General features: G+C 38.1%; 1 protein-coding gene across 1 annotated transcript; it reads right to left on the bottom strand.

Annotated features, from left to right (window-relative positions):
- LOC121523087 (rho GTPase-activating protein 6-like) lies at positions 1-27345 on the bottom strand. The gene is made up of 13 exons (XM_041807844.1): positions 27078-27345; positions 15924-16083; positions 12545-12616; positions 11668-11930; positions 11270-11465; positions 8993-9048; positions 8743-8893; positions 8483-8631; positions 4544-4723; positions 3726-3823; positions 3354-3616; positions 1101-1175; positions 1-1016 (listed from the first exon to the last, which is right to left on the bottom strand). Exons 1-13 carry the CDS (start codon positions 27222-27224, stop codon positions 481-483), a joined length of 2346 nt encoding a protein of 781 aa, XP_041663778.1. The 5' UTR covers positions 27225-27345; the 3' UTR covers positions 1-480.

The raw sequence follows: 27345 nt of genomic DNA, 5'->3' as shown, positions 1-27345 counted from the left end.
GCAATATTGCAATCGTACAGTTACATGATTTTTTAGCCTCAAAACTGGCCGTTGATTCACAGGATTTCTCTATAAATAATAGTTCTAAACCATTTTTTCTCTCCAGGCAAAAAGAGGAGACAGGGATTCTTAATTTGACGATTCAAACTGTAATTCAAATCAGATAGAACACAAGTATTTTTCTCTGTAAAAAATATTAGCAATAATAAAAATAGCAATAATAAATAAAAAGAAAACATGTTAGGAGAATGTTCACAGCTAGTAGATAATTCAGTAACTAAGTAGCTGCTGTCACAAGACTACAGAGTCTATAGGTTTACAATGAAAACATATGAAGGGTATTTTCTGACAATATAAATCATAATTACCTATGTCACATCTATAATGTACAGTATATACAGTTAAACATACATACTGGATGACATTTACATTAACAACTCTAACTGTAAACAGACAGTTGTGGCATCATTCAAGTGTGAATCACACCAAGGTTTCAGGCAGAGTGTCTGCATTTTCCTTTGATAGTATGTGCCATATGTGCCACCTCTCTGTTGGCCCATTTGATGCACCAGAGCCCTTTTCTGTGTCCATCTGTGAGGTTGAGCTTTGCTGAAACTGTTGATGAGTTTGAGTTTCAGGCTCACACCTGACAAGAGAGGGCGTGGAGTGAGAAATATGGGTCTCCCTTAGCTGTCCCGAGTAGTGAAAAGAAGTCAAAGCATCCTTCCTGACCTTAAACAACGGACACGCAGGTTGTAGCGTCCTTTCTGCTAAGTTGTCCGAGCTGATGGCTGCCGATTGGCTGCTCAAACCCCGATGTAATGATGATTGCTGTTGTCTCTGTCCTCTCTGGTCATGGGGACCGCTGCTGCTGCGAGTCACTGGGAGGTGTGGTCTGTTTCCCAGCATGCCCAATGAGGTTTGTGTTGGTCTGTCAGGCTTGTTGTTGCCCTGGTGACAGCTCGGCCCCTCCGATGATCCGTACGACTCACATTCCGACACGTCTCCAAGGGAGCCTGGGAGAGAGCATTCATTAGCATCCAGCATTCATTACATATCTCAGGACCATCTGCAGAAACATGTACAGAGAAATCTATTACCAGTGATGTGGTGGCCGCCGAAATCTTTGCTGAACAGCTCATGCCAGGTGTCCCAAAAATCCTCAGATGGAGCCTCTAAAAAACATCAATAGGATTTTATACTTTGGTAGAATTTATCAGTCTGTCAATAAAACATTAGTCATTATAAATTTTATGCAAGCTTCATCCTCACCAGCTTGGCAAGACGGCATATTCAGGTCTATTTATCAGTTTTAAGAGCTAAAAGAGCTTTAAGAGCAGCTGTTTGTGCAAGCTAACAAAGTTTTCATGTCCTTAAGACCATTTTTGAAACAAATCCAAGGACAACATTTGGGGAATTTACTTTAATCCAGCTGGGAGCTTGACGAGAAGATCAATAGCACGCTCAATGGATATACAGTAAATATAAAGCTGTTGCCAGCAGCCAGTTAACTTCATATAAAAGAGACTGGAAACAAGGGAATGCCTTACTTGTTTCAAATACATGTGTTTTATGTAAATATACATCCAAATGAGATTAATAATTCATATGCACTATAAAATGATGTTGACAAAGCCAGGCTAGTTGCCGCTTTTGATTTTTCATGCAATGCCAAGCTTGCAGGCTGATGGCGCCAGCTGCATCCTATTCTACAAATGTGACAACACCAATCTCCTTCTCCAAGTTTCATAAAGAAACAGGATATGCATTTTCATCAGAATCAATATTTTTTCTTTAAAAGTGGTGAAAAATAGGTGGGAAAAAAAACATGCACTAGGAAGATGTGGATGGATTCTTTTAATATGCTCAAAACACAACGACTCAATGTGCTTCTCTAAAATGTTAAAAATGACCATGGCATAAAAGGAGACTTCATTTGACTCCACTGGACCTATGCGGCACTACATGTAATCTGCAGACACTGACCTCCTTGGGAACAAATTCTGGCGTCCAGAGGAGATGTTACTTACTTAACAATAAATCTAATGAAGGCGTAGCTAGGGATCTAGCAAAACTGCAGAAGATCCAGAAGATCCTGCAAGGCTGTTCAGGCAGAAAACTTAAGCACGCTGATTTCACAACTGATATGCATCAGAATCAAATCACATGACAAACATTCTCTTAATTTGGCAGAGTATTCAAACAGCAAAATTTCTCAAGACAGTCTGGCTGCAGACTGTTTATGATACTAAGTGCCGTAAAACTCAGAACGGAAATACATGCCAAAACTTTTGAAATAAAATCAAACTACACTATCTTTTAGAGTTAGGGCAAGGGTTAAGATGCCAAAAGTTAAAAGTCAAAAACCTAACCTGCAAAACCCAAATACAAAACATAAAATAAAGCCAAATAGTCTGCTTATAGAAAAAAGCTCATCCTCTATGAAAACATTCTAACATAGCCAGCATAGCTTACATCGCTCTGTTAACTGCATAAGTTACATAGATAAGTGAGCTATGTAGCAAATGCAGCTAGTAAGCTAAACTCACAAAAGAGCTGCTAAGCTATTTAGGCAAGTTATCTGCATAGCTCAGCTAGCTTTAGCTATGATTGCTACAGCTCACTTTGCTCAATCTAATTTAGCTATAGATAATGTAGCTATGTAGTTAAAGCTGCCACATAGCTAAAATAGCTTAAGCTAAGCTCACAAGGCATCTATGTAAGCTACATCTCTATGTTATCTGCAAAACTAAGCTAGCTTTAGCTACATTTGAAAAAGCTAACTTAGCTATAGATAACTTAGCTACATCGCAAATGTATCTTAAGCTAAGCTCACAAATCAGCTATGTAAGCTACTTATCTACATTATCTGCATAGCAAAGCTAACTTTAGCTACATTTGCAAAAGCTTATGTTGCAAATGCTGACTTAGCTATAGATAACATATCTACACGACAAATGTATCTTAAGCTAAGCTCACAAAACCTCTATGTAAGCTTCATAGGTACGTTAACTACAAAGCTACGCTAGCTTTAGCTATGTTTGCTAAAGCTCATGTTTGCTAAAGCTAACTGAGTTACATCGGCTTATGTAGCAAGGTTTATTACATAGCCAGAGTAGCTATGCCAGTTTAAGCCTGAAAAAGCTAAAGTGAGCCAACGTTCATGTAACTACATGTAAATGAGTCTATACATTATTTATTCCTGGTTTAGGCCATTTTCTTTCTTTTATTTATGAAAATCATTTACTCTGTAATGTTTGCAATGTGATTATTTCATGAATGCAACTGCCAGACTTTGTTTATGAATATGCCCTCTACACATCACATTTTATACTTTTTTAGTATGAGTTTACCTTTGTCAGTGGAAAGTGTAGGAGAGATGCTGCCTGAGTCGTCCTGAGAACAGCCTCTGACTTTGAGCTGTCCAGATAGTCTGCTGATCCTGTCAGAGAGCTGACCGCTGTCCTCCAGGTGTTTACCAAGCTGTCGATCTGACAGGACAGGAGAGTTGTTGTCATAGGGAGACACCTCTCCACTAGAAGCTTTGATGGAGTCGTTGGATAGGCGTCTGTCAGTCAAAGGGAAGGACTCCTCTGCTCTAAGACAGCCTGGCTCTCTGCAAAACAAGGAAAGCACCTTCAGTTTTTTAAAAAATGCATTTAATATATCCAGGGTGTTATTATTTGGTATTTTTCTCTGTGATCATGAAGAGACTTCAAACTCACGATTCCTGGGAGGCCTTCCTCCGCAATAAATAATCCACAACATCAGGATCAGTTTCAAGCAAACTCATCAGCACTTCATTCTGCAGGTCAGCAGACACCTGGGAGAATGAAAACAAGAGTATATATTAAAGTCTTTAGCTTAATTTCACTTCTCTTTATCAATACACCACACTTAAACTGAACTGACAGTCAGAAAAAGCTTATTATATTCCATGTCAGTGAGTTAATTTCCCTTTTCATAAGTGATCTGTCCCTTTACAATGACATTTTTGATGTTGCCAGTATTTACATAGTGTCTACGTTGCATTACACAAAGCAAACAGCATGCACTTGTCTCCTATAGGGCGAGAATAATTAACAGCAGTTTAGAAAAAGCAGGCGTAATGATGCAGAGCAAATGCCTGACAGTTTTCTGCCCTCTGGCTTCTTTTACAGATCATTTTCAAACACTGCGATAAAGAGCATCAGCACTCAAGTTTCTATTAAAGAGCAGAAAGAATTAAAAAGAAGTGAATCTTGCCCTTGCTCACAATCTTTGCCTTTATATAAAAAATGGAATGACACATATTAACCTCTAAAGTAAGAAATCTCACTTATGAAGCACTTAATATGGTACTCATTAAACTCCATTTCACAAGGTTAAGAACAAACGTAGCATTAATTACTCATACTATGATGCTACTTTGCTGTAACAGGGACTGTAGAGCATACAAAGCTACTGCTTTGATTGTGTGAACTTGCTCTACTCTCTTAAAGAGTTCATGTCATATGAACACTTTGAATGCTCCTTTTGTTTGGAGCAGAGCAGGCTTGCTTACCATGAACAGAGTCTCGTATGTGCAGATCATCCTTTGGACCACAGTGATGATGGCTGAGCTCTCCTCTGCACGGGCAAAACTCTCCACTGCAAACTCTTTGTCTGAGTTCTTCTGTTTGCGTAAAAGGTTGGGTCCAAAGATGGTGGCTAAGTTGAGTGATGTCATCTTGTTTCCCGTGATCTAAACAGATAAGAAGAAGAGACAAGTTTATTCAACTTATAGTTACTGTAAAAAAGTGAGGGTAGCTAACCTGATTGGAGAAACCTTTTTTATCCCTTTGATCATGTTTTTGTAAACTCTGTTTTTTTGTCTCGTATGTTGTTTTATGTACCATATGTTTTGAAAATGTGTCATAATGAATATTTTTAACCAACAATCTTCAGAAATTAACTAAATCTTAATCAAAAGCTACAGGAGAGGATCCAAAATGCTGGAGGCAGTGTGGGAGTCAGAAAGCCAATCATTGTAAAAGTTGACTTTTTGTTCCAGAACATTTTAATGTTTATTAATGTAGCATTCTTATATCCGCTGGAAAGAAGAAGAGAACTAAGACACTGGCTGCATCCTGACTCCTTCACAACTGAAGAGTGGGAGGATATAGTTAATGTAGTCTATGTTTAAATAAAAGTTTATGTCCCACTTCTTTTACAAATGGACAGATTCTCACAGCTATGGTCAAGTTGGGTTACATATAAACGTCAGCCACAGTGACTTTTCTTGGTATCAAAAAACTTAAAAGTATGACTGTTCCAGATGTTGTCTGATGTTAACCTCCATAAATGAATCTGTAGAGTATAGACAGAATGTATACATAGAGTGCACTATATACTTTAACTTTCTTAAACACTAATTGTTTCTGCTCTACAATCTTACTCTGTGGAAGAAGAAATCTTACTGAGTGGTCTGAATGAATAAATTCAAAAGTGAAGAGTAGCCTGTTGGAATTCCTGTATTGCTGAAATACTAATAAAAACTGAACTAAAAAGAAGCATTTATGCAAAAAAACAAAAAAAAAAACAAAACCTAAACAACCCAGCTGTAAAAACTATATATATGTATATACATATATATATATATATATATATATATATATATATATATATATATTTTTTTTTTTTTTTTTTTTTAACCTTGCCTGCACCAACCATGTGTATTTGAAATAACATATCAACACCAAATAAATACCCAAGGTCTTTTCATGTACTTTGTATCTGACATTAAGCTCCTCATCAGATACATACTAGAGTACTTTAATCTGACATTAATTTAAACACTGGACATCGTATCTCAGGTTCATACCAGGGTCAGAGACAATGCTGTTAGCCAGCTTCAACATGTTATATTGAAACCTTATTTATGTCTTAAGTGTTTGGTGTCAAATCTTTGAAAGCAGAGCAGTTTTGTTATATAAATAGTGTACGGATGCATGTATATGTAGAGGTGGGAGACAAAAATAGTTTCTTAGATGCATTGTGATGGGGAGGTGGAAGATTCTGAATCAATTTATAAAGGTCTGATAATCGATAATTTAAATATGTAATACTGTGGAATAGCTGGAACAAAAAGGTGGAACTGTGACAAGCAGTGTGTAACAACAAGGTTTAGATTACCACTTGTTCATCTGTGAAAAATGACATTTTTATGTTTGTAATATCAGATGTGTTACAAAGAAGGGATACTGCTACCTTTGGTTTGGTGCAATTGTAAATTTCCAGTTTAAACACATCTCCCATTAGAGGATAGTGGAAATTTATCTTTTTTTCTAAACACAAATGTAATGTTTTTATTATGTTTGACCCAGTGAGAACAGAAATGGAAAAAACCGCATCAAAATGCATCAATAACCGATTAAGAATTGAATCGCAGCCCTATAAACCATAATCAAATCAAACTGTGAGGTGCATAAAGATTCCCTCCTCTAGTATTATGTGAGGTTACAGTACAGAAGGACACTGAGAATCAAGACAAACCATGACAGTAAAAGTAGCTGGAATGTGGTGTCTTGTTGGGAGAGCTCTGGGATCTGTTGTTAAACTAAATGGTTGTAAAGATCTAGGATATTTTACCTACACTTACTTTAGGATGCATGTGTATCTCCCATACTGAATTACGCTGCTGGGCTATAAAGAACAGAAGGTTCATAGATTTGATCCCAGAAGTTCAGGGAGACATAAGCTGAGTACCAGGATCTGTTCAACAAAACAGTGAAAAGATCCAATTGTGTAATTGAGTAATCATAATAGCAGAGTTATTTAGATGAAGCAAATTCATTTTTCTCAAATAGTTAAAGAGCTTTCAAGATTTTAAAGCGGTGGATCTTTGCTGTGATGTTAACTCAGTTAAATAGAAGCTCTTGCTTAAGTTTGAATAAAAATGGTTTGAAAATATTCTGTTCAAACCAAACTGAGGACGTTTGTGCGGATCAAATAGAATTTTATGCCTGAATTATGTGTAACGTGTGTCCTTGGGCTGTTAAGATCTGGCATTTTCCCTTTGGCCATCCAGGCTGGTCAAGTTAAAAATATTTCAAGAAAATATTTCAAGTTGTGTGAATAGGGTGAAGTGGAATATAAGTCCTATTTTCTCTATGTTGATCTATGAAAGTTATCATTTCATGAGATAGCTTGTTGAATTTAAATATTGCACTGGCCAGACGAGCAAAACCTGGGATGTCTTATTAAGTTTGATGTGTTTAGACTTGTTCATTTTGTCTTAAACACATGGAAAAGAAGAAGAGGCAGCTTGTCTAGTTTAGTCATTCTATTCTTCTGTTCAATGACAGTGATTAGAATTATTCTACATTCTGATCCTGATTTTTTCATTTCACAAAAAAATCATGGAAGCCCTAACAGGCATGGGCATGTATGTATGACACCATCATTACATAAAAACTTGAAATGAGAATTAAGAATGGAGCCATTTACCTTAGATACTAATGTCATCTGCAGATGTGCATGGGAAAAACTCAAAATGTGATACAGAATAACTTAACATGTCCGACTCTTTCATTGTAGACAAGCACCCTCATTTGCACCCAGGAAATGCTGGGAATGTGTGCCTTACACAACCCTGCCACTATTAATAAGACTGGCTCTCCTGTTTTTGTTCAAAGAGACCATGCTGACCTCTGGTTCACCCTTACAGTATGTATACTCAGGACTGAAGCCAAGAATAAACTGGCCTTACATCTGTGGGAAACAATCTCAATTTTGAGGATTAGTAGTCAAAAGTAAGACCAACACAAAGAGATTAACATTACAACAAAAGGGACATTTGGGTTTATATTATACAGGAAATTGTAAAATTGGGGAGAAGTAAAAGGTCATGCTCACAAAGTTTTCATAAAGTGTGTTTTATGGAAGCTTAGTTTTAGAAACATGTTTTTGGTGATTCATCAAATACCTTAGACATGATCTTTTCTTCTAACTCAAAAATGGCCAATGTTAAGACTGGCTTCCTTTTTTAGGATGAAAATGCTGCTGCAAATGTGTGCCTGCATCACTATGTCACTGCTCATATACTATTTGTGAAATAAATTAGAACATAAGATATAATTAATGTGGCAGCTCAGCTTGTGTAGTTACTGTGCAGCTGGGCGATTGGTAGTGGATGTGCATATTTAATCAAGATATCCACAATGGTTCACCATGCATAATGTGCCGCGCTTCGGCTCAGCACTTCTCTACAAATTAGAGGCTGCAGATGTTACAAACATCTGTCTTACTGCCCTCTGATGGCTGTTAGGATTCATCACAATCTCATTAAACTTGTAAACAGTTTATGTTAAATAGCAAAACTCTGATAGTTGCTCATTTCTTCAACATTTTTGTACTTGTAGATGGAATCAAAAAGATTTTGACCAAAGTATTGACAGCTTGTCTTCTGGTCCCCCAATTGGCCTGTACACCTAGTCTCATTACAGGCCAATGTTTTTTTTACCTCATGTCCCTCGTTGTCCAGGCTGTTTTTGGCATGTGCAGCCACTGTAGACAAAAAGCAAAGGAGGCACTGCAGCGTGTCACTGTGACAAGGAGGAAGCAGAAATATCAGCAGCTGGATGGCGCTCTCTTGGTCTGAATCATCCAGCACTGCAGGGAAGAGGACACTACAATGACGTCAATTTATAACACCTCAAATCCCCAAAAATGATACTGGGGACTTGTTGTTATTTTGGTTGTGTGTTTGTTTCTCATTCTTACACAATGTGTTAATGAAGGCTGTGTAGAGGTCTCTTGTTAGCAGGGGGTCAGGCATGTCTCTGAGGAATTCTTTCAGTAAAGCAGCTACATCATGGACACTGTGCTCCTCGTCCAACTGTATCTCCCATCCTTGGTCAAAATCCTCACGAAGCTGGATGAAATATTGTGATGGTAATTGTCAAAAAATGTTTTGAGTTTAATTAACTGAAATGTAGAAAGCTTTGATAAAACTAAGAAGCAGAAAACATACTTGTCGTACTCTCTTCCTTGAGCTCCCAACACGGAAAATTCCGACTGTTTGTAGCCCTGAAAGAAGAAGATTGCAAATATTATTTCTAATATTCAGTTTTAAGATATTAGAATTCTGTGACTTAAAAGATTATGCCAAACTACATTTGTTACTGAATCTGAACTGCTGCATAAGGACCTGGACAAAATGGGAATTTCAATATCTTGTCTCCTAACTTTGTGATGCAAATATCAGCTCACTGACACCCAGGATTAATGTTATGAACAGAAAAATATGGCATTCTAAATAGATTTCCCTGCCAATTAGACTCACTGTCTCACTACTTTATAACTCCTAACAGGGGTGCTTATGACATGAACAAGGGCAGTGTGAACAGAAGTTCATTAGGCTGAGAAGAAGACAGCAGGAAAATGTCAGACAGCAACGGAGAAAAGTTCAGAGATGAAGCATTATAAGAGGTGATACTAACACTTATTGCAGTGAACAGATACAAAATCTACCTTTTACACTTTTAGGGGAATTGTGTTTGATTTAATTTCAACAGATATGGAGATGCACCATTATATTATTGTATTGTTAATATTCAATTACCTCACTTCATTGTAGCATTTTTTGTTACTTTTATCCATGGCCACATAGACAAGTATCACACATCATGTTTTATATCACAGTGCACTGAGTAATATAGTATAGTATAGTACAGTACAGTATACACCGCATTCCAAATTATTATGCAACTTGGAATTTAGTGTCATAAACATTCAATTTGTCATTTCTCAGTTAAACTCATGGATGGTATTGTGTCTCAGGGCTCTTTGGATCACTGAAATCAATCTCAGACACCTGCGATAATTAGTTTACCAGGTGTGCCCAATTAAAGGAAAACGTAAGAAGGACGTTCCACATTATTAAGCAGGCCACAGGTTTCAAGCAATATGGGAAAGAAAAAGGATCTCTCTGCTGTTGAAAAGCGTAAAATAGTGCGATGCCTTTGACAAGGTATGAAAACATTCGATATTTCATGAAAATTAAGCATGATCATCGTACTGTGAAGAAATTTGTGGCTGATTCAGAGCACAGTGGGGTTCGTGCAGATAAAAGCATAATGAGGAAGATTTCTGCCAGACAAATTCATCAGATTAAGAGAGCAGATGCTAAAATACCATTACAAAGCAGCAAACAGGTATTTGAAGCTGCTGGTGCATCTGGAGTCCCACTAACCTCAAGATGTAGGATCTTCCAGAGGCTTGCAGTCGTGCATAAACCTACTATTCGGCCGCCCTAACCAATGCTCACAAGCAGAAACAGTTGCAGTGGGCCCAGTAATACATGAAAACTCATTTTCAAAAAGTCTTGTTTACTGATGAGTGCTGTGCAACCCTGGATGGTCCAGACTGAGGAGTGGATGGTTGGTGGATGGCCACCATGTCCAATCAAGGCTGCGACATCAGCAAGGGGGTGACGGAGTCATGTTTTGGGCTGGAATCATGGGGAAAGAGCTGGTAGGCCCCTTTAGGGTCCCTGAAGGTGTGAAAATAACCTTAGCAAAGTATATAGAGTTTCTAACTGACCACTTTCTTCCAGGGTACAAAAAGAAGAACCGTGTCTTCCGTAGCAAAATTATCTTCATGCATGACAATGCGTCATCTCATGCTGCAAAGAATACCTCTGTGTCACCTTTGGAGCATCCTCAAGCAAAAGATCTGTGAGAGTGGAAGGCAGTTCACATCAAAACTGCAGCTCTGGGAGGCTATTCTGACATCTTGCAGAGAAATTCAAGCAGAAACTCTCCAAAAACTCACAAATTCAATGGATGCAAGAATTGTTAAGGTGATATCAAAGAAGGGGTCCTATGTTAACATGAAACTTGGCCTGTTAAGATGGTTTTGATTGAAATAGCTTTTGATTTCAGCAAAGATGACCTCCTAATGCTGCAAATTCAAAAAATGACCATTTTCAGTTTATTACAACCCACAAAATGTTTTGAAACTCTGTTGTGCGTAATAATTTGGAACAGTGCATTTTGAGTTTTCTATTTTTGAAAAAAAAAAGTTATCATTGGGAGGTTTGTTCAATTAAATTTGAATTATGCTCTAACGGTTGATTACTAGAAAATTATACTGACTATCATTTGCATCGACTATTTAGGAAAATCAGAGAAAAATATCATTTGCATACAACAAAGAAATAATCTACCAAACACAAATTTCCTTATTTTTAGTGCTAAGTTTGTATCATAAACAGAATATTCTTCATGTACATTTTAGCTTTATGTACCATATTTTTCCAAGTGCTGGCAGCAGAGATCCACTACCCTGGGCACCTGTCTGTAAATAGGGTTGAGGCTGAGCTTTTTGTCATGCCGTTTCTTCCTGGTGTCGGTTGACTCTGTTGGCAGAGAGAGCTGGAGGGCCTCCAACAGGCGAGACTGGTTATCATCAAGGTCTGTGATGCAATCCACAGATACTCCTCCCTGTCAAGCAGATGTGTGACAATCATGCAGAGACTGCTGTTAGTAATGAAATGCTGCACAGCCATTTAATGTCTGCTTCATCCACCCACAGAGATAATATCCTAAAAGGTCACAAACCCCCAGAGAAATCTAGTGTTGCATGCATAATCAGACATTTCCCGTTGCTTTAGAGAGTGTCAGGTTTATCGACTGAAGAGCCTACCCTCCTGTGTGTCCGAGGGGCTGTTTCTGGTGTGCTGGGCAGAGGTGAATCATTAGGAGTCTCAGAAGTGGAGCTAAGTGAGGAGTTGCTGCTGGAGAGCTCCTTGTTGGTTCTTTTTAAGCCGGAGGTGAGTTGGAGGAAGGATAGCATCAATTCAGTGGGGTCGCTGTGCTCCTCCTGCGGCGGGTCATGCTTCTGCTTGTGTGTGTGGTCGTTGGATATGACCTGAGACAGCGGTATGCCAAACGCCTGGGGCAAGGTCTCTGTGGGAGGGGAAGGGTGAGACAGGGAGACTTAAAGTTCATCTTGTTAGCTCTGAGTCAAATGGGAGATATTGAATAAGATATGTAAGTCTAGTTGTGTATTTTACCCTCTGGACCTTGTGTTTTGTTGCATTCATTCACTCTATTCAAACTTGAACTTTAAAATAAATGCCAATATTGAGTGTGCACAGTGCTCTGTAGTTCTCACTCAATATTCAGAGTCAGGGAGCGCATACTTTCTGAAGTGCCTCTGTAAACAGACAGATAGAGGAAAGAGGAAAGAGAAGGCTGGCCATGCCGGAGGACAGGCTGTAATGAATGAGCCTCCACTTAAGATTGTTTTTGTTATTTCCCCCGACTGCCTCTCTGACAGAGAACATCACTTTCCTGCCAGACTGTTACAGCAGGCAGTGCTGGACGATCACAGCTCCCGCTGAGACTTCCTTACTGTGCTGTAGATTATGATCAGTCAGTGGTTCTCTGCCATAAACAGCTGAGAATGACTGCTTCACTGTGTCTATATACACTGAGTTCCAGCTAAGAGTGTTTGACAGAATCCTCTCTAGTCTAAGAGAATGATAAAGCTAGTAGCTAATCAATAAAATAAGCCTTACCTTTGTCTTTACTCTTTTCTTTGGATAATGAATCCAACTTCCTCCTGAGCGACTTCTTGTGCTTGTGGCCATCTGAAAAGTGAAGGGTCACTGAGTTAAATAAAGAGGAAAGAATGCAAATCTGGGATTACACAGTCAATTGCACTTTGTATTAGGCAGATAATCTGTCTCTGTGAAAATAATTGAGTAGCATTTTTTGCAATCAATTATTTTCAAATAAAAGGAATTAAGCAATTTCTGCTGGTACTTGTATTTTAGAGCTCTGCCTCTCAACTGCATTGGCCTCAGGACCAAACACCATCTCCTTAATGAGAACTTGTGGCCTGAATTTCTGAATTTCCAACCGCTCAAATGAATTTAATGAAAACTGTGGTGGTTTGGTAATAAGATGGAACAACACATATGATTAAAAAGAGGGGGCAAAACATTTTACAAAGCATATTACTACAGAGAAATGCTGAGAGATCATGCATGTTTATTGGAGTTGTAAATCTTTAAGCAACACACAATAAGACTAAATTCCAATTCTAGGGGTCATGATTCAATTCAAAATTGAATTTCATTTCAAACCAATTCCTGATTCACAAAACATCTATTTTTTATAAAGAGGAGCTAATTTGCAGGTGCAGGTGGCTTAGTGGCAACCAGGTTCAAGTCTGGCCTGTAGCTCTTCACCTACATTTCTCTCTCCCACTCTATCATCCCCATTTCTAACTCTATGTATGGCCTTCCTTTATAAAAAAAGGCATAAAAAGCTCAAAACATATCTTGAAAACTGGGTTCTTACTTCAGCATCTCCTATAGTTTGCTTCGCAATAAGGAGCTGTAAATTATCTGACATTTAAAGACTTAATAAAATATTTTCAATGCCTTTTAAGCATACATTTGCGGCATTTTTATTAGCTGATTACAAAAATGTAAATAAAACGTATAACAAAAATAACATTAATCTGCAGAAAATGCAAAATAATTTCTAATGAAATGTGTGAATGTTTTATTGTTTGTTGTAGGTACGACATTAAAAACAAAACATTTCACATTTTGTCTAAAATGTGCTTTGCAGATATGTAATCAATGAAAAACTGAACACAAGGGCTCTTCACGTTTTCAAGATGAGCATGGTCGATTAACATGGTCACCTTTTAAAAACTGGTCTTTGATTGGAAACAGACAATATCTGGTTATTTGTATTAGCTGTCTCAGTCAGCAGTGGTTGGCTGTTCTGCTTGTTCCAGCTCTGGATGGTCATGTTATTGTGTGGCTTTTGACACATTCCTGAAGTAGGCGCCACTACTTTTGTTTAGCACCCTTAGCAAACACGCTGGACCAGGCGTCCTATTACCTGGGGGTTGTGGAATCAGTGAGTCTTCACACATTTTTGGTGAAAAAGGGACATGCTGAGTAATAAAGCTGGGCAACTAATCGTAACTTAGATTAAATCACAATATGGCCTCTGCAATTTTCAAATCACTGAAGGTGCCATATTTCTTAACCTACAACGTGTGTCAAAATACCGGTTTAATTCTAAAAACTGCAGCAAAGTTATGCTCTACACATAATGCAAACATGCAAGTGTCAATTTTTCTCAAGAGTATTTTGGGAAAAGTCCTACTGTATTTGTTTTTGTAGATTTTTCTCATTAAAAAATATGAATTACATAAAATGCATCATTCCATGTAATACAAAAAAAATTATACAAAAGTTGCATCAGGAGTCAAAATAACCACAATTATCTATTTTTCGAAACTGTCGAGCCCTAGTTTAACCAATCTATTATTGTGTTGGTTAGATGATTCACTGCATTTGTTTGCCTAAAAAGACTTTACACGAGGAACTTAAAAAAAATAATAATTCCATTATAGGGAGAAAACATTGCAGTTAGATTATTTTCCAAAATTGTGCAACCTTACTGAGTAACTCACCGCTCCACAGATATTACAGACAGTTAGTCATTGTGTCAGACACAGTCATGTCAACATTACCAGTGCATCCAATGAGCCATACTTCTGCTAAATCTGTGCACCAGAGAATTTAAAGATGTTAGATGAAGGAAAACTAGCAGCTGTGTTTAAATTGGCTGAAAATGCACTCAGGGTGTAATAAAGAGTATTTAAAGACATAAATTTATTGGGCATTTAGAACTGATTCAGAACCGTAGAAATGATGAATTGCGATTCTGACCTGGATCATTTTTTTGCTATTAATGCTTACATTTTATTTTAATCCATTTGGCATACACAATTGCTAAAATAAAATCGACTCTCCCTCAGTCAGATATAGAATAGGTAATCCACGCCCTCAATTTTTCCCATCTTGACTAATGTAATTCTCTCCTGTCTGGTATCAGTCAAAAAGCTCTTTTTCGCCTCCAACTGAAACAAAATGCAGCAGCTAAGCTTCTAATTGGTTTATAGACAACATCCCACCCCAATTTTAGCATATTTCCTGTTAGTTTTAGAATCAATTAAAAGATTTTACTCATCACTTTTAAAGCACTAAAGGGTCTGGCTCTAATCTATATAGTAGAGCTTTTAACCTCTCCTGGTTGTTCCACAGTCAAAACTTAAAACTAAAGGTTATCTTCCATCAGGACTCCTCGACTTTGGAACGACCTACCTGAAGAGATATGACATGCAGAATCAGCTGCTTTGTTTAAATCACTTCTTCAACTGCCTTCTTATCTGGTTTTTATATTCTAACAGATTTTTTTATGAGCCTTTTCATTATTTTGCATATTTCAATTCCTCTTGATCTGTCAATCCTTTTCTTTTACCTTTCCTTGTTTTCTACTTTAACTACTATATTTATTCATTAACACCTTTATATTTATAGGGCCTAATTTTACTTGGATTTTTCCGCTAAATTGATATTTTACTGTTTTACTGGCTCTTGTTCTGTTTCTCTTATCAGATTTGACTGCTTTTACCCTCCCTTTATGGTTTTACCTCTCCCATTTTTACCTTTCCATGCCTTTTTAACTGCTCCATTCTTACATTTTGGTCCTGCTGGTCTCAACCTGTGTAGAAGAGTAACTGTATTGCCTGGGTTCCTATTGTTTTTATGGTACCTATGAAGTCATGTGATGTCTGCGCTCTACTAATCTTTGATGATATAGCTTGCATGGTGTCTTATAATGCCTGCAATCTAATGATGTCTGTGATGTCATGGCTTGATTGCTATCTTTTCCAACATTCAAAACCCCCTGAAAACTGCTCTGTGACCCACAATTAGGTCCTGACCCAGCAGTTGAAAGCCACTGTTTAAGAGGACATTCTGGTCTAAAATTCAGCTTGGAAAAAAAGACAGTAAAGTTAAAGGGAGTAGTCTTTATCATTGTTTTTGTGTGTGTATGTGTGTTCATGTTGGTGTGCTTTAATACATTTAGGAATGCTGATGTGGCAGCCCAGGTCGCGATCCCGAAGCAATCGCCTGAAGGCCACTTCCTGGAGGCGGACCCTCTCCAACTCTGAAAGGCTCTGCAGCGGGACGGGCTTCAGGCCAATGCTGCGTCCTGACAAGCTGTTCCAGGTGAAGTCACCCTGAGGAGACACATGTACGCAGTTATTCAGCTAACACATCAGAGGCATCCATCACTGCTGTCACGTTCTCAGTTCACAACCAGTCACACCCTCTGCAGACTCTCAGTTTGCCTAAACTGACAGACACCCTCGCTTCACTTGTCACCTAAGCACAGAAATGACATTAATTTTCAGCTGTTTTTCCATGACTCTGACAGCTAACACTGTTGGAGGCGATTTTAGAGGATGATATATGGAAGCAAAAGCTGAATTTATCAGACTTTACCTGAGGAAGAAGCATGATATATTCAATTGATGGCCCATAAAAGTATGCTCTTAAATAATGCAAACACTCTCACCAGCCTCTTTTAAAGAAAATATCTCATCTTTATTCTGCCCCTTCTCTGTGTGATAAATTGCATGAGGCTGCAACATTATTTGGGTCCATGCTCTACTGATTTCTGAATAACCTTGGATACTTCATCAATCAATATTCATCAGTAAACTTTTATAAAGAGCAGCTGTGAAGTTTTAGCACTGTACTAATGACAAGGCAAATAATCTTGTTTGCAATCCTCAACATCAGAGCATCCTCATGCTGCAGATTACATAGCTTTGATCCACCTCAGTCAAGTCAATCAGATGAGTCATGTCCTAAAGAGGCTTAGTAACTCATAATTAGGATAAAGCTTACACTAAAGGGGATCTCTTTCATTAAATGAGAATTAGGACGATGCAACAGAAGCTTAGCTTCCAGTACAAATACAGTATGAACAAGTACAGTGTAAACATTTATTAAGAATGTGACATGATAAGCGTTTTCCTGTGTTAATGTGTTTTCTGTAGACCATCAGTGCTTCTAGAAAGAGACAATAAAGCCCTGAATGCTCTGCAATGAAGTGTGTTAAAAGACTAACACTGACACTGTACAGGAAACACTATGCAAACAGTATATTTCAACATTAATATTTACAATATAGCAATAGATTTTAAAAACATAAACACTTCACCCTCTACAGATGTTAGCTCATGGCAGAATGGCTGGACAGAAATCTCACTTGCTTTTCTTTTGATATTTACTTACTACTTCTCTTCTGATGGCTATCTGTGTTATAAATGAAGTGACAGTAACGAGTGAATTTCCAACAAATTGAGCGTACTGTGCTGTGCTCTACTCAAGGGATATTTTGTCTCTTTTTCTAAGCATGCCGACTGATGATTGGGACACAAATGAGCAGCAGAGAGTTACAGTAATGTTGACCCTCCCATTTCTTCAGACATTCCTCTTGTGTTATTACATGGGAGTGGAAACATGCAGTCTTCCTATTAGATATGAGAGTAATCTGGGTTCCCACAATTTATCTTAGTCAGTGAAGTGACATCATCAAATTATCAATCAAATTCCAAATAGTCTGATGAAATAAACCCTTTAAAAATGGCATAATTAGGGGTTGAATCACTCATGACAGTATGTCTGAGTGCGTAGCCTAATGTCACTTGGGTAGAACTGCACTGATTGTGAAAATTAGGGCCAGTGTTTGAAATGACAAATGATAGTGATATTTTTCATCAACTCTTTGGCATAAGACTCCCACTATGTTGATATATTCACTTCTAACCATGAAAACAGATGGACTGACCAGTCAATCTACATCCTAACCCTCACCTATGATCATGAGCTTTGGGTCACAATCACAGAATGCAATCACAGATACAAGTGGTCAAAATAATTTCCTCCAAAGGGTGGCTGGGCTCAGCTTTGCAGATAAAGCCAGTTGAGGTGGTTGGGGCATCTCATCAGGATGCCCTCTGAGTGCCTCTCTTTGGAGGTCTTCCTGAAAGAAAGAAAGAATTGGAAAAGGTTGCTGGGGAAAGGGATGTCTCAGCTGACTTGCTTAACCTGCTATGCAAAACAACCAGGGGCGTTTCTAGACACTTCGGAGGCAGAAGGCACCCCGTTTTTGTTTTTCATCCTCCTCTTGCTTTTTCTTTCTTTCTGCATGGCGGAAGGATGGATTTGCTCAATAGCTGTGATCAATTATTGTCATCTATCACAAATACACCACTAGTCAGCAGCCGGCTTGCTTGCTAGTGGCTAGTAGGGGGTCCCATAAGGGGGATTCTCGATGTGTTGTGGTTGCAGTGTTTAGAGGGGATTCCATGCTGTCAGATTCCAATGTCAGCTGTCTCTGGGAGGCCCTTTGGAGGCCCTAGGCAACTGGCATGGTCGCCTACCCTATTGTGACGCTCATGAACACAACCTCTGATGAACAGCAGGGCCAATGTTGGCCGATACAGATATTACACCAATTCATCAGTGCAAGTAACAAAACTACTTTTGGACTAATCCCACTTATTTAAAGTGTGAAATATACAATTGTAGAAAAGATACTCAAATAAACTCCTTTAAATAAGAGTTATTGTTTGTGGTTTGTTAATGGATGATACCTAGGAGTTACCTTTGTGTAACTAAATCTCAAATTTAAAATTTGTGGAAGTCAAGTTGTAAAGAGCTGATCCCAGAAGGGATAAAAGTTAAAGTCTTGGTTTCTTATCCAACAGAGCTCATGAGAGAGAGATGTTTTTGCTTTATTTCACTGATGAGGCCAGTGAAATGAAATACCATGACCACAAATTTCCTCCACCCTAGAGTACTGCAGCCCCCCAATACTTTTCTTCTATAGGTGTAAAAGAATCATGACTCTGCTTCATATTATTTTAAAATGTAATGATCAATAAATGAGATTTTTTTCAAAGTAGTTACCCACTTTAAAGCACACTAGGGTTGCTTTTCCTTGGCTGCTCAGCACTTAACTTGAATGTATATGTACACAAAGGTTTGCTGGCACTTCCTTCAATTCAATAAAAGAAAACAGAGGCAGTTCAAACAATATAGCAAGATTAAGGCTCAGATTACATCCATCAAATCCACTTGAACTACACCATATGGGGCAACATTATTTGGTTTCCTGACCATTACACCATCAGGGACTGTAATGACATTGTATTCAAATATTTGCACTTTAATATGGACATGCCACCCCCTCACCTTTGCAGTTATAACAGCCTCCACTCCTCTTGGGAGGCTTTTTTGGAGTGTTTCTGTGGGATTTGTGCCCATTTACTCTGTAGAGCATTTATGAAGTCAGGCACTGCACTGAACTTACTGGTTGAAGATGTCAGCCTGGCATCATAATATGACACCAAAATACACAAAATGACACTACACATTATAGATGACATAAGCCCAACATCAGTAAAAGCCTCACCTCAATGACATGCACTGAAATCAGCTTGAAAAAATTACATCAGCATCACACCACAAAATGTTGTCAACCACGGATGTGACAGACATTCACAAAACTAAGTTGCCACAATAGATTAATTCACAGATTTTGTATTTGGATGGTACCTACTGTCAATCCTTTATCTTTGTCCCAATGATAAATGCTCTCATTATTTCACTACACTGCCAACAGAGTGATGAACAGCTCCCTCTAAAGGCTTTATAGGTTCCTGCAATTTAGTGCCATCTCAGAGGAACAAGCCAGAACAAGCTCTTGTTGCATGTCTGATCAGGCTGTTTTGTCATTTATAAAGGTATTTCCCCAAGGCTGTTGCACTTAATCAAAATTAATGAACTCACTCATTATAAAGATTCTTACAAAATCAGCATCTTTGACAGACTTTTCTTTTGTAAACTGTGAAAACAGAAAGAAGATGACAATAGGGATCAGTTCATGAGTGTTTTTTTTTTGTTTGTTTGTTTCTTGTCTTTAACATTAAAGATTTAATCAAAAGAAAAAGTTTTTCATAACTCAGAAGATTTTTATGTCCAGAAGCTAGGACAAGAACATCTCAAAATGAAATGCAAAATCTTTTTAAATGAATCTAACCAATGCTGGGCACTTATGTGGATCGCAGCAGTGATCCACCACAGTCTTATTAAACATTAGGCCTGTCATGCCTGTTTTCTTGACAATCTAAAAGCCAAAATCCATGAAAGATGAAAACAACAATGCAATGAGCTGGGCAGATAAACACAGGAGATACCTCAGATCAGAGGTGGAGTGGTTCACTGGGGTCACTCTTACTTTAATAACGCCTGCATGTTGATGTTTTACCTGTTTAAATAGTGTCCAAAAATCCATAAGGATCCGATCACTTTAGACTCTCACTGCTTGATCTTTTGCTTCCTCTTATATGTATAATATCATATATATGATATTATATATCTTATATAAAAGTATCTGAAGCATTTTCATTGACAAACAATGCTCTCTCTAAACATATTAAATAGTGAGTTAAATTTTTGAGTTTAATATAATAAAGATACCTGTGAAAGAGCCAAGAAAGCTAAACCCAAGACAGTAATAGTTAATAGTGATAATACATGTCATTTCTGCAACCCTACATAGTTGCCTGAGAGTGGCATAGTGTCAAACTGTGATTCGCCATCTATGTTTACATCTAAACCACTGTTTATTTTCACTCTTATCACACACTAACTAGATGTCTTGGTGCTTTGGCTTGAAGCCATCCGCTTTACCTCTATTTTATGCAAACAGATGGCCCCCTGTGAGAGGAAATATGTGCCTGAGGGACTCTAGCCAAGCATCAGGTCATGCTGCTCTTCTGTGAGAATTACAAAGTGGAGGTGCTCTTCATGTAAACCAGATGTCTCTTTCTTCCATCTCACCTCAGACTACCGAACCTGAGTGCTCTTATACGGCCCAGTGCTATTCCACCTATGGGAAATACTGGGTCATTTAAAACTAGATCTACCGCCTGGAATGTATATGCCTTTGTGAAGTTCACAGTTGTCAGACAGTGAAAGTACAGTGGTGGATCAGGAGGAAGGCTGTGGTAGTATCAGTGGTAGTGTGTTTCATATAAATTTTATATGGTGAATTCAGGGTCATCTTTAAATCTCTGTCTTCTATTTACTTTTTTTTTGCCATGAATTTGTAAAAAAAAAAAAAAAAAAACTTCTGTAACACTGAAAATGTGTAGTTACACGGAGGGATTAAAGACACTTTTGTGGAAACGCATCCAAAACTATCTTTCTAGTCATATTTGGAAGACTGGAACAGAGCCTTTGAGCAGATGGATCAGATCTTAAGGCTACTGAGAGCATTTGATTCTCAATATTTGCCATGAATGAGTTCAAATAGTCCTTAAAATTACAATTTTATTGAACATATGTTACTGGGGTGAGGCAAGGTTGTTGATTAGTTTAAGATAAAAAAGCAGGATTTGTTGAGGCATTTCTGACTGCTAGTTGCAAGCAAAAAGGCAAGATATCCAACACCTTTTGTATTTAGGGCTCTGCACACGTTGAGCGGTTAGGAAACACTTATTTGGAGCTTTGAAAGGGCACAGAAATGTCTAAATGTTCATAATTATTTCATACCATAAACCAGCAGTTCTCAACTGGTCAGGCATCAGGACCCACTACAGCCTCCTTAAGAGGGAGTGTGACTAAATTTGTTGAAAATGTTTAAATTTAGAGAGAATATTTCAGATTAGACCTTAAAGCAAATGGAGCATGCACCATCATATTTTACTCCATTTTCCTAAGACAGCATGGGAATTTAGTAATAGAAATTTGGTAATGATAAAATAATTAATTTATAAATACATCTCCTTGTTACCTTGGGAAAACCAGCTACATTATCCAATGAAAAAGAGATAAATCAGACGAAACCTGGAGAAAAAAACTTAAATTTACTCCTCAACATAGGAAAAATACAGTTTCACTGAATTCACTGTATTTTTACTGTGCACTTGCCACATTTTCTTTTTACTTGCACTCATTTGCAACCCATTGAAAAGGGCTTTGTGACTCACTTCTGGGTCATGACCCACCAGTTGAACTCCACTGTCCAACACAATTTAAGCACGGTCCAAATCAACCAAAATTATGCCTTCTCTCCACCAGTATAAAACAGCCTTATTCCAATTATAGACACAAAACATGGTCATCTTTTTACTGGTACTGTTGCAGAAGTACATCGATTCAAAGTTCTTATTGACAATTTTATAACCTTACTTAACCCAGATGACTGGTTCATAAATCCACTGATTGAGGGTACATTTCACATTTATCTGGGAAACATCCCATACAAATCTCTTAAAAGACGTTCACAAACATCATGACCTTGACTAATGACCTTTAACCTCAAATCTAACCACTTCATCCTTAAGGCTGAATGAACATTTGTGCAAAGTTTAAAGAAAATTCCAAAAGTCCTGTGAAGATATTGCATTCACAAGAATGATCTGGGAAGCAAGGGGTGAACATGAGGTGGGATTATTATTATTAATTAAGAGTCAAAAATCATGCAAAGTTGGAAGAGAATATAAATCTGTATTTAGGTTTATTGTATGACAGGTCACTGTGTTATGAACCCCTAAATCTAATTTCAGCCAAATAAAACATCTCGAAGTTTGTAAAATTAAGCTTCAAAATCATGAAAAATGAGGCAGTAAAATCTGCTCCAGGACTGTGTGGGCGTCTGTTGAATGAGCTTAAGCCACGCCCACTCAGATTTAAAAAAATGCTACAATCTGACTGGAGGAAAGCTCTCATGCTATTAGCCTGCCTATTTTTGACACTTTTATCAAGCTGTTTGCAATTTTTTGCCCGTTTTTTCCCTTTTTTGCCACGTTTTGTCCTTTTAAGCTGCCTTTTGCAATTAAGTGCCACTAATTTCCAATTTTGCAACTCTATGATGCTTTTTGACACTTTTTTTTTTACACTTTTGGACCATTTTTGCCACCTGTATCTTATTTTTTTGCCGCTTCTCACACATTTTTACTACTTTTGTCACTTTTCTCCCCTTTTTGACATTTTTACCCTGCTTTTCACAATTTTTTGCCAATTCTCACCCATTTAAGCTGCCTTTTGTAATTAAATGCCACTAATTTCCAATTCTGCCACTCTATGATGCTTTTTGCCCATTTTCCCCACCTTTTTCTAACTTTTGCCCATTTCAGTCCCTTTTCACTCCTTTTTCTCAATGTTTTTGACACTTTTGGACCATTTTTGCCACCTGTATCTCATTTTTTGCCACTTTTCACACATTTCTGCCACCTCTTTTTGTCACTTTCTCCCCTTTTTGACACTTTTACCCTGCTTTTTGCAATTTTTTGCCCCTTTTTGCCCACTATTCCCAAGTTTTTTCTGATTTTGCCCAATCTAGTCACTTTTCACTCATTTTTTGCAATGTTTTTGCCACTTTTAACTCATTATTTGGTCACTTCCCACCTATTTTTGACACTTTTCTCTCAATGTTTGCCGCTTTTTGACCATTTTTGCCATCTTTAACTTGCCACTTTGCCACTTTTCACCACTTAGATTGTGGCTCTTGCAAATGAATTTTTTTTTAACAATTTGGCTCTTTGGGTGAGCAGAGTTTGGTAACACTGCTTTAAATGATCCATAGACCACTGTGGCTGATAGATTTGGCAATTTTACCTCACAATGAACAGAAAAACAGCATTCAAGTGAATGTTAACTTTCAATAAAAGGCAATGACATCAGTCACATGTAGATCTCAGTGTTATCACATGTTTACAGCAACCATATTCCAACATATCTAGTGTGTTACGACACAAATTTTGGATTTCACTTTACAGGGTCTTTAAAGATATTCCAATCAGTCCTGATGGACTATGTAGGGACAGACAGAAAATATTTATACCTCCAGCTGCAGAAATCCCTCGCATGTAGGCATGATTACAACTCTGAGACTTTTTAAAAGGGGACCAAAGATGTGTTTCCATGCTGGAATCCCACTGCTGTTACTTTCCTTTTAGTGATCTTTTGAGTCATACACACTGAAGTTACAGTATAACAGAGCACATACCAGCCTTGTCTCCAATGTGCTCTATTACACTCTCAGCACTCTGAAAATCCCTCATAGAGTCACTTTCACAAGAGGCCTTGATAACTTGAGTTGAATAACATCAAGCACTTCTCATTAAAAGTGGTTGATGTGTGGAATGGGTCCTTTCATTGGGCGGAGGCGCAGCAGAGTAGGAAACGTTTTCAGCCTGACTTCATCAGTGTTGTTGGACGGTATCTTAGATACAACTGTCCTCAACTGAACTATTCGCACACCCAGAGAATGTGACTTTCATTATGGACTTGGAATAAAGTTTGCACACAGCAAGTCACCTACTTACTGCCGGTATAAGTCAACAGCGTCATCATGTGTGTCAGGCAGCATCAAACACCTCAGATGTCAGATTTTAATGCAACTCTACAGTTACAAGTACAGTCTTCAAATATCAAAAAGGTCTGGTGTTAGTTTTAAAAAATCTGCAGTTGATCCCGGTGGAGGGAACATTTTCCTACTAACAATAGCTTAGCTTCTCTGAGCACTGTAGAGTCTGCAGCATCCAGACACCCCCCTAAGTGATAAATCACATGGAATATCCTCTCTGACACGGAGCTGTCTTCACTATTAATCAACTTCATTTAGATTTACTGTGATTACATTTCAAACAGCTCTGGCTGTAGGAGCTGGCTCCTTGTTTTAGTAAGGGAGATCAGGTAGCTGGTATTCATTACAAGCCTATTATAATGTCAAGTCTTTAACAGGTTTCCATTAAACTAAACAAACAGTGTTACCATGAGGACAAGTACAAGCACTGCAATACAAATAGACTTAAAGTAAAAGCAGACAACACAGATAATACGATATATCTGAATAGATTTATCAGATGCAAATGACCATGTAATGAATTTAAAACATATTTGCCCCTCTTTTATGCTAATTGCATGACAGGGAACCTCTTTATGAAGACAAGACTCTATATTTCTTTAACAATGTAGAGTGGCACTTAGGGAAGTATTCTATATCCATGAACTTGATATAAAATACAGCAATGCATCTTGAAAATCACTTCAATAAATATTTACATGAAAAGTTGAGAAACTGTAGGTACCGACGGCAAAAATATGCAAGTTAAAATAAGTTACTATATAAATATTCACCCCCTTTGAAGTGACTGACCTGATTCAACAGAAGTGCCAATTTGTGCTAGCAGTCTCGCAATCAGTGATATAGTGATCACCTGAGTGCAGTGGATGTATCTCAAGTGACTGTAGTATAAAAACACCTGTGTCTGGAAGATCCAGTCACTGGTTATTTAGTATTCCTAGCTACCATTGCACCATGAGGACAAAAGAACACTCCAATTAACTCAGAGAAAATGTTACTGAAAATAATAAGTCAGGGGATGGATACCAAAAAAATCCAAGGCACTGAACATCCCCTGGAGTTCAGTTAAATCCATCATTAAGTAACAGAAGTGATATGGCACAAGTGTAAATCGGCCTATATCAGGCTGTCCTCACAAACTGAGTGCAAGAAGGAGGCTAGTGAGAGAGGCCACCAAGACACCTGTGACTATAGGAGCTACAAGCTTCAGCAGCTGAGATGCATACAAAAACTGTTGTCCAGGTTCTTCACCAATCAAAGCCGTATGGATGGAAGGCCGTCAAAGAGAAAGCCACTGTTGAAGAAAACTCATATTACACATGTGGGACACTCCATGATCAAGTTAAAAAAATAAAATTCTTTGGTCAGATGAGACCAAAATGGTGCTTTTTGGCCATCCAACACGATGCTATACCACAAACACATCATCTCCACTGTGAAGCATGGCGATGGCAGCATCATGCTGTGGGGATGCTTCTCAGGAGCAGGTCCTGGAAGGCTTGTAAAGGTAGAGGGTAAAATGAATGCGGCAAAATAAAGAAAAATCCTGGAGGACAATCTTATTCTGTCTGTAAGAGAACTACGGCCTGGGAGAAGATTTATTTTCCAGCAAGACAATGGCATCAAGTATACAGCAAAAGCTACTCAGAAATGGTTTAAAGACAACAAAGTGAATGTTTTGGAATGGTTGAGTGAAAACTCAGACCTCAATCTAAAGAAGGGAGTAAAATTCCAGTGTTGGGATGTGCAGGCCTGACTGAGACCGATCCACAAAGACTCAGTGCTGTGATTGCAGCCAAAGGTGCATCTACTGACTGGAAGTTAATTTTTATGCTATCACTTCTTTTTGCATTATATATTTAGATTTTATCGATGTTACTTTATATAAATCGAATTCATTAGTTTTACATAAAGGAGGGTTATCTGTCAAAGTATTAAAATTACATTGACCATGACTGATTTTAAAACAATTTATAAAAGGGTAAAACATCCAAGGAGGAGGTTAATGCTTTTTAAAAACAATGTCCTTATGTGAGAAAATAAGTTGATTTTTTTGGGTGAAGAGCTGCTAAGCACTTGCCAAAAGCAACAAAAATTTCCAGTGCCACTTCTTTCAGCATACATGAGCAAGTTAGAACAAGCTGTAGTTCCTGCTGACATCATTTAAACGAAGAGGAATTAGTAAAATCATCAGTCTTGTAAGTGACGCAGCTATCAAACTAGAGCATGACTGGGTCACACGTGAAGCTAAACTGTTTGTCCACTTAGTCACTGACATGGTGATGTTGCAATAGCCTACCAAGGTCTGAGGCGATTTAGCTTTTATATTTGAACAATTCCCGAAATAATGCTATGGTTGTATTAAATGTAAAGCAATAAAGTTTGAAAAGGTGTTCCTTTAAGATCAAATAGTACCGAGAGTGTTGTCCTACTAGGCAGGCTGCATCATCCTTAAGAGAATTCCAGCCTCTTCCGGAATTTGGTCACTATATAGCTCCAACTTTAAGCCATGTGCTCGTGTTTTTCACTTAAAGATTTTTTTTTAAATTAGACTGAAATGCAAAACTTCAAAGGAAATTCGTTAGTTAATATGTGAAAGTAAGAAAAGTTAATAGACTCACGCGACAAACTGGAAAATCATTCAAAACAGCTAAATTGACGCCTCCTTCGTCTACAAGCAACGGTATTTAAACACAACATTAGCAACCTTCTTCAAGCTTTGTGGCACGTGTGGCAAACAAACTGACGACAGCTCCTGCACCCACACGCCACCAGGTCACTCACCTTGCACGTCGTCTCATTAACTTCAGTCCCATAATGTCGCATCAGCGCCGGGTCCAAACTCCTCGTTTGCCTCAGTCTCCGCTTGGAAATGATTTTAGGGCTCAGGGAGCACGAGAAAACACTGCTTAACAATCCCTGAGCGGACATTTCTCGTTTAAATTTTCAGTTTGGGGTTCAACGAAGAGTTACAGAGATTCATGTCCTCGTCACAAGTCTAAACGCAGCGAAGGAGCAGGGAAGGTCTCACAGCAGCAGCTGGTCCCACGCG

The sequence above is a fragment of the Cheilinus undulatus genome, linkage group 15, assembly GCF_018320785.1.
Source record: "Cheilinus undulatus linkage group 15, ASM1832078v1, whole genome shotgun sequence".
NCBI lineage: Eukaryota > Metazoa > Chordata > Actinopteri > Labriformes > Labridae > Cheilinus > Cheilinus undulatus.
The sequence above is the reverse complement of the archived record's forward strand: the minus strand, read 5'-3'. Positions and strand labels throughout refer to the sequence as shown.

Coding starts and splice junctions, on each gene's coding strand:
- LOC121523087 (XM_041807844.1), bottom strand. CDS start 27,224: ATGTCCGCTCAGGGATTGTTAAGCAGTGTTTTCTCGTGCTCCCTGAGC. Junction 8,632..8,742: donor AGCCTTCATTAACACATTGT/GTAAGAATGAGA, acceptor TCTTCCCTGCAG/TGCTGGATGATTCAGACCAA. Junction 4,724..8,482: donor TGGACAACGAGGGACATGAG/GTAAAAAAAACA, acceptor TTATCTGTTTAG/ATCACGGGAAACAAGATGAC.